Below are 9,008 nucleotides of genomic sequence, written 5' to 3' on the forward strand. Positions count from 1 at the left end.
CTCTAAGATGTATCTTTACAGAGATTCTAGTTCTATTTGTTTTCATGGGGGATAAAAGATTAATTTAATTGTTTTTTAATATGAAATGATCACATAAACTAGCAATATTACTTTGCATGTGGTTTAAAAAGTAGAAGTCCTGGCTCTGGTACTAACTACACAACCACGAGAAAGTCACTGGGTCTTAGTTGCTAGTGACTTAGTTGTTTACTCCAGATAGAATTAAAGTATCATTCCTGTCAAAAGTAAAGGACCACTGTAGAGATCAAGTGAGACAGAGCACCTTGTCAGTAATTAAATTCTTGAGTGAATTAATGAATGGGGTAGTATTTTAAAAATCATTAAGTTCTACAATGGGGGAGGGGAGGAGACATATGTAATACTTTCAACAATAAAGAATTTTTTAAAAAATCATTAAGCTCTAAATAAGTATGAGTTGTTATTTGTATCAACACAACCACAGAATCTGTATTCTTAGAGGTTTTAAAAAAAGGAGAGAGAGTTCTATTGGTGGGGGGGAGGGGGGAGATGCTAGCAGTGTGGTCTTGTCCTGTTTTGGGACCCTTACATACATACTTGGGGAGTGGGAATATAGAAAATTTCACTTTGCACAGAGCCACAGACTCCCTGAAGTTACATAAAGAATTTTTTAATATAAAAGAAATATAAAATGTCCTACTCACCTGCTTTTATTTTTTTAAAATATATTTTTATTGATTTCAGAGAGGACAGGAAAGGAAGAGAAAGACAGAAACATCAATGATGAGAGAGAATCATCCATTGGCTGCCTCCTGTACCCCCCACACTGGAGATTGAGCCCACAACCTGGACATATGCCCTGACTGGAATCAAACCGTGACCTCCTGGTTCACAGGACAACGCTCAACCACCGAACCATACCTGCCAGGCTACTCACTTGCTTTTAATATTAACAGCAAGAAATACAGAAATTTCTTGTAGTCTTCCAGGTCAAACCACCACAGCATCAAATAAAATATAATACATAATCTAACATATACTTTAGTTTTTCTGGGTTATGGATAATTAAGGGAAAAGGTGAAGAAGAGACAACAGATAGGTAGAAAGAGAAGAAAACAATGAGAGGTAAAGAAAAAAACACAGAGAAACCAAAGGACAGACACACATGAACTCTATTTCTAACCCTACACACTCTCCCAAATAAGAGTTATTGGAATAGAGACATAGGAAAGGACATACACTAACAAGATGACATTCAGAAACAAAAATAAATATGCATCTATTTATTTATACTATGGTGGAGTATATAAGTTTTGGTCATCTTAAAACTTTGAAACAAAGAGTACCAAAAAATGTGTAATGTAATATTGTACTTTTACACAAAAGTACAGGAGCCAGTTCAAGGCATCTGCCTCATGAGCTAGATACAATGAAGTTGAAAGTTTAAGATTATCAACCTCTACCATATGCTAAACTTATTTTTGGGCAAAATATCACTTGGTAATTTGAGATCTCACAGTCCTGGTCATTTCCAACCAAATAAACCAAAGATGAACTTTCCTAAAATAGAAATGTATCCCAACATTTTGTTTATGAATCAAAGCTTGGCATTATTTTGCTTCCAGATAGGCAGTATTCAATATTATAACTTAACTAGGGGCCTGGTGCATGAAATTCATGCACTGGGGAGGTGTCCCTCAGCCCAGCCTGCCCTCTCTCACATACTGGAAGCCCTCAGGGGATGTCCTACTGACGGCTTAGGTCCGCTCCCCGTTGGGAGCAGGCCTAAGCCACAGTCTGGCCTCCCTTTGCGGGAGGTGACCGGGCTGATCAGGGGAAGGCACCATCCCCATCACCCCGCTGCTGCAGCCATTGTCAGTCACCGCAGCTGCCAAGGTGTTTTCATCAACACGGACTCCAGTCCCTTCACCACGAAGAAATGACAACTTTCTTTAGGCATTTTCAAGATGTGTCTTTCATAGGATATGACATTTCTTTTTTTTTTTTTATCCTCACCTGAGGATATGTTTCCATTGATATTTTCCCCTTCCCTCCAATCGCCGGCTCGGCCCCTGCCCCCTGATGGCCAACTCGAAGTGACTTGGGTGCTGAGGATGTTCCCAGGACCCAGGTACATATGCAAAATAACTGCCATCTTTGTTCGGTTAATTTGCATACTCACTCTGATTGGCTGTGGGTGTAGCAGAGGTACGGTCAATTTACATGTTTATCTATTATTAGGTAAGGTAGTTACCAATTATGTAAAGTGTAAATCCCATATTGCCATTGAAAGTCTATATTGGGGGTTTCCTATTAATCTTCTCTGTATTGTGTAGAAGGTACTGGATAATGTAAACTCCAGCACTCCCCTTTGATTCTTTCCCACATTCTTGCCCATTAGACCCTCTTCTGACTTTTCTGAGCTCTATAGCAATTTATAGACTGGGGAGCTAATTTGTACTTTGCTACTAATCAACACAGAGAGTAAGGTGATCTCTACAAAGTTACAAACCTGCTGTTGCAGGGAGGTTAGTGATTCCCATTCCCTTAGCCCAGCCAACCCAAGATCAACAAGAATGAGCAACAAAGGGGTTCCCAATGTTTATTCCCATCTCTATTACCAATCTGATAGGAACTCTGCAAAATTGTATGAATTCCCATATCTGTAAAAAGAAAACTATTATTCAGACCTACCTTTGCAGGATTCATAGGAAACATTTCTTTCTTGTAGACTATAAGGGCTGGAGTGGAGGGAAGAGAGTACAAGACTTTGCTGCTTTTGTTTGCCTTTAGCTAAGCTCTGGACCTTTCTGTACTTTGGTTTCTATCTACGAAATGGATTAAATAAAATTTTTTAAAAAACACAATCCCACCTCTTGCCAGCAAATCTGATGTTGGAGAAATAAATAGTACTGCAGATATGAAAGCACTCATAGCTCTCTGGAGGACTCAACAAGGATAATAACAACAATACTAATAAGCACTTGAATTTGCACAGTGTTTAAGTTTATAGGATGTTTTAATATATTATTTCATTGGTTCTTATACCAAAGTGTAAAAGAGGGAAAACATTTTTAAAACTTTCATTTGAAAGATGAAGAAATTGAGGCCCAGAAAAGAGAACTGACTTGCCCAAAATCAAAACAGCTAGTTTGCAGCAGGACTGACAGAAGTCTAGTGCTCATTCTAGCCTACCAAACTGTACATGTAGTTATTGCCTATTTTTTTTTCATTCCTTTTTTCCTCCAAGTTAAGCTTGCTTGGTAGAAGGTCTCTAATAAACAACTGAAGCTTTCTATTTCTCATTTATATTTCTGGTCCACTGACTGTCATAAAGAACTTAAATCTGTCTTGACATTCCCCTTCAGCCAATACCTGTAAACTCTAGGGCTGCTGAACCTCTGAATCATCCAAGCCCTAAACCTTCATTTCAAAAACCACTGTTTTTTATTTTAAATGTTGCTATTTCTACTTACCACTGTACCATATCTGAGTCATAAATAATTTCTTTGAGTCTTTCTTTATAAAATATATTATTTTGTCAACAGTTTCTTTTCATCTGTGGTATTTTTATGGTGTTCCTCATTGTAGTATCCGTTGATAAAACCATTACAGACATAGGTATTCTTAAGGTTATTTCTTTCCAATAAGAATCTGCTAAGCCTTTGAACTCAGAGAGAATGTGAAAGCAAGCCAGGGTAATTTCAAACAGCAAATAAAAGTCTGTTCTCTTTCATTACTATTGCTCAGCTTCCTTTATAAATGTTATTTATGTTTTCCTCAAATTCCTAAAGAATAAAGCAAGATGGAGGTATTTTTACCTTTGCCCTTTTCAATGTGTCCTCTTTGGGCCAGAAATCTAAGAACTAGGAATGGCAGGGGGATCACCATGCCTGTTGTATATCCTGGTATGGATAATTCCACTGAATACGACCACCCTAAGCCATGCTGAATCATAGGATCAAGGCCCCCTTTCCTCTGGAAGTCAGAAGAAGGGAGGGAGAATTGGAGAATGGTTTCTAAATAAAATTATTCTGAGTAAAAGCTCACTAAGCACTAGCTTAACCCTTTGCCTTGATCTCCAGAATCTGAGCTGTGTACCTAGAAACTGCTTGTGCAGAGTATGGCTTCAGCTCCTGAGAGTGGAAGAAGTACCAAAAGGAGGAGTCATAAAAAAATAAAATAAAAATAAGGAGGAGTCATATGCTATTCCATACCAGGCATGATCTGTGGCTCTAGCCCCCTCCCCCAGAATAGACTAGCTCTGGACAAGGGAGATGACAAATTTTACTCAGCACACATACACTGAACACCTACTATATGCACTATGTGGGGGACAAATTCAGTTGTGTGTTTTCATTTAACCTTTACAATGACCAAACAGACATTTTTATCCCTATTTTACAGATAGTAAAACTGCGCAGAAAGGCTAATTAATTTATGGCAAAGTCATACAGACACCAAGTTGTGATGCTCCAACTGGAACTCAACTCCAAACATATTGCTTCTGGCCTCCACAACACACACACACAAGACTGAAGGTGACAGGAATGGAAATGAATATTTGGGCTGCCTTATACAGTTAACAGAATGCTGTCACATATCCTTACATTCATTAGCTCTAAAAACTATGCTGGTAGAACAAAAATAAAGCACTCTGAGATGAGAGGAAGGCCAGGATATAGAGAGACACTCTGGATATCTACCTATGTCCTCTCAGGGAAACTGTTCCGCCTATAGAACTGTCCAGTTTGTTAAGAACTTACATTAATATTCTGCATTATGTTTAATTTTTTAGGATTTTAAGAGCATACTCAAGTCATTCATGCATTTTCATCAAGCACAGACAAAGATCAAAGAAGATTAAATCCTACTAATTACTCCTTGCAAGTCTCAGAGCAAGTACTTCCCAAGAACTTTTGGTCAAAATATTCACCAGCAAAACAAGTAAGCTTAGAAAAGCTTTCTCATAACCCTGACAAAATGGAATTTCCTTTAAACCATCCAGCACCTAATAAAACCAATATAAAGAGCAACAACTCTGCATTTTTCTACTTTGACTCCTGTCAACCTCCTTTTCTAGTCTTGCTCCTATTACTCATAGCCTATACTGTGGTCTTAATTGTGGGCCTTTCTGGAAACCTCTCTCTCATCATTATCATCTTCAAGAAGCAGAGAGAAGCTCAGAATGTCACCAACATACTGATTACCAATCTCTCTCTCTCTGACATCTTGGTATGTGTTATGTGCATCCCTTTTACTGTCATCTATACTCTGATGGACCATTGGATATTTGGAGATACCATGTGCAAACTCACTTCCTATGTACAGAGTGTCTCCATTTCTGTATCCATATTCTCACTTGTGTTAATTGCTGTTGAAAGATATCAGCTGATTGTGAACCCCCGTGGCTGGAAGCCCAATGTATCTCATGCCTACTGGGGTATCACCTTGATTTGGCTATTTTCCCTTCTGTTGTCTATTCCCTTCTTCCTGTCCTACCACCTCACTGATAAGCCTTTCCACAACCTCTCTCTACCCACTGACCTCTATACTGACCAGGTGGCCTGCGTAGAGAAGTGGCCCTCCAAAATGAACCAGCTCCTCTTTACTACCTCCATGTTTATGCTCCAGTATTGTGTCCCTCTGAGCTTCATTCTCATCTGCTACATGAAGATTATTATCTGCCTCCGTAGAAGAAATGGAAAGGTAGACAGGAAGAGAGAAAATGAGAGCCGGCTCAATGAGAACAAGAGGATTAACACAATGTTGATCTCCATTGTGGTGACATTTGGGGCCTGCTGGTTGCCCTTGAACATCTTCAATGTCATCTTTGACTGGAATCATGAGGTGTTGATGAGCTGCCACCATGACCTGGTGTTTGTGGTTTGCCACTTGGTTGCTATGGTTTCCACATGCATAAACCCTCTCTTTTATGGTTTTCTCAACAAAAATTTCCAAAAAGACCTGGTGGTGCTTATTCACCACTGCTGGTGCTTTACACCTCGGGAAAGATATGAAAATATTGCCATCTCCACTGTGCACACAGATGAATCTAAGGGATCATTAAGATTGGCTCCTACATCAACAGGTATATAAAAATTGTTAACACTTAATACTAAAGCCCTTCTTGAATGGGAGATGAAGAGGTAATGGATGAGGATAGGGCAAGATTCATAAAGAAAAAGCCAAAAGCAAATAATAAAAAAAGCAACTTCATACTACAGTTTTGTTTTAGGCCAAACCTATCTGTCATCTATCTCTCTCTCTCTCTCTCTCTCTCTCTCTCTCTCTCCCTCTCTCTCTCTTCCTCTCTTCTGTCCATCTTCCCTTCCTCTCTCCTCCTCTCTCCCTCTCCCTCTCTTCCTCTCCCTCTCCCTCTCCCTCTCTCCCTCTCCCTTTCTTCTCTCTCTCTCTCTCCTGTCCATCTTCCCTTCCTCTCTCCTCCTCTCTCCCTCTCCCTCTCCCTCTTCCTCTCCTCTCCCTCTCTCCCTCTCTTCCTCTTCCTCTCTCTCTCTTCTTCTTCCTCTCTCTCTCTCTTCCACTCTTCTGTCCATCTTCCCTTCCTCTCTCCTCCTCTCTCCCTCTCCCTCTCTTCCTCTCCCTCTCTTCTCTCTCTCTCTCTCTCTCTCTCTCTCTCTCTCTCTCTCTCTCTCTCTGTCTTTCTCGCTCTCTCTCCTCCCCCCACCCCATCTCATACACACACCACACCCCTTTTGTCTTAGGAGAATAACTCAAGCAATTTAGCTGCCATCATTTATAGCAAAGAATGAAAGTGAAAAAGCAAAAGAGGTAAGCAGTGCTAATTGCTGGAGAACAAAGTTCCCAGATACTATTATTCAATGGAATATCCACAGAGTCATTACTAATGATATGTCTAGTAAAAACAATGCTTTAGTGTTGAAACAATTTCTTATAGATATGGAAATTATAACTTTCAACCATGTAATCAGCAAACTCAGAAAGCCCCTATCATAACTTATTAATTAGCTAACAAAATAAGTATAGATTGAAAATTAAAGGAATGCTTTGAACTTAATATTTAAACTAAGTATTATAATTTATCATTTATCCCAGTAACTAAATCAGATTCTTTAGTTTATGATAACACCATATTTTCTTCAGTAACAATGCTATTAGCACCACTAGAACTGGCCACAAACGCTTTTACATTCCAATTATACTAAAAATCACATTGACTAATTTATTAATGGTCAATGTAGATAGAACATTTCAGAATGGCTTTTTATCCTTAATTCTTTATGTATATTAAGTAGAGGTCATTATGATTCTATCACTGGGCCTGAGGGAAGTCACCAGTAGCACTTCTATAATTAGCACCAAATATTTTAAATCTCTTGTAAATTTTATAACAAAGATTTTTTAAAATCTCTCATCCCCACTGAGTCACTTATTTTGGAGAATTAGCTATATTGTTTTCAAAAAGGATACTAAGCTACTCTTCAAATAGCCATTGGCTCAGTGACTTCCACTAAATCATGACCAGCTTTACTAGTATATCTTTTGATAACTATCCCTTATACTATTACATTTGAGGTGCAGCTTACTTGTATGTTTAAAATGTAACAGTACTTTCTTTTTTTCTTTTGAATAAAAAGTAATGTTTCTCTGAATACCTGTGATTTTTCCATTGTGATTTTTTTTCTTGCACATTAGCCTACATGTCTTCCACTCCTGAAAGATCTTTCTCTCTCTCCCTCTCTTTTTAAAAATAATTTTTAAAAGATTTATTTTTATTTATTTCAGAGAGGGAGGGAGGGAGGGAGATAGATAGAAACATCAATGATGAGAGAGAATCATTGATCAGCCGTCCCTTGCACTCCCCCTGCACGCCCCACACTGGGGATGGAGCCCGCAACCCAGGTATGTGCCCCTACCAACCAACCTCTTGGTTCATAGGTCGATGCTCAACCACTGAGCCACGCTGGCTGGGCACTTCCTCTCTCTCTTTTTGCTCTCCTCCCCTCCTCCCTCCCTACTCTTTCTGTCTTTTCCTTCTCTTTAGAATTTCTATTCTCTGTTATATCACTTTGGGAAAAATTAATAGCAAAAGCATCACAAGACACTAAAATGAAATAAAATGTAACAGTCTCACAAAATTAGCTGCAAATAAAAACTCCTATCTAAAAACCAATTTCAAATGGTGTCAACTTAGAATCTTAAAGGTACAGGACTGTAGTCACTTAGACCAGAAAGCAGTCAACTCTCCCTAGATATGTTTTCTAACACTTTTGACAGACAATGATTAGTACTATAGTTAAGACTAATGGAATATTTTACTTCCTTGATAAAGATATATTGATTCTAGTTTCCATTACTAAAATAATTCTGATCAAGCCACTGAAAGCAGGAAAGAGCTTTCATCAAACTCTGCTACTACCACCTCTCCTGAACCCTTACACATATACCCAGTATCCTCTAACCCTGGTCCCTACACTAACATTAAGAAGAAATCTCCAACTATGATTAAATATTATGGTGTTCTTTCTGGCTTCATGAGAAGAGATTTTTCATTCTCATACAAAACTGTTTTATCTTTTTTTCTAAACTTTTCTTGAGTTCTAATGAAACAAAAGTCCTTAATGATATATCAATCACAGTCTTTCTTGTGTTTATTTTTATCTCAAAAGAAGTGAATTAAATCTACTTTTTAATGAATGTCTTTATACTTAAAGGGCTTACATTCTGACAGGTAGTAGAGCACAAGTCAGTAAGTAGCTATTTAAGAAAGTATAATGTAAATATAAACAAAGTGTTGTAAGGGCCCAGTGGGGGTAAAACTCATTTTTGAGAGAAAACAAGGAAAATTTTCAGGAAAGTCAATCTTATTTCCTGTTTTTGCAATTTTTGTGGATGGTTCACACCAATATGGTCTACTGTTGGACCTCTTAGTAAATAAAATAAGGCCTCATTTTCTCCCCAGTTGTCATATGGACCTGTATTCTCCTTTCTAGGACTCCCTGTGATGTTGGAACGTCATGATGTTTGCTAGATAGCCCTAAAAATCC

The 9,008-nt window shown here is 38.4% G+C and overlaps 1 protein-coding gene across 1 annotated transcript; it reads left to right on the forward strand.

Annotated features, from left to right (window-relative positions):
* The first annotated feature begins 4,947 nt into the window (after positions 1–4,947).
* Positions 4,948–6,078, forward strand: LOC103289972 (neuropeptide Y receptor type 6). The gene has a single exon (XM_028145242.2). It carries the CDS (start codon positions 4,963–4,965, stop codon positions 6,076–6,078), a length of 1,116 nt encoding a protein of 371 aa, XP_028001043.2. The 5' UTR covers positions 4,948–4,962.
* Positions 6,079–9,008: the final 2,930 nt, after the last annotated feature.

Source organism: Eptesicus fuscus, chromosome 6 (assembly GCF_027574615.1).
Source record: "Eptesicus fuscus isolate TK198812 chromosome 6, DD_ASM_mEF_20220401, whole genome shotgun sequence".
Lineage (NCBI taxonomy): Eukaryota > Metazoa > Chordata > Mammalia > Chiroptera > Vespertilionidae > Eptesicus > Eptesicus fuscus.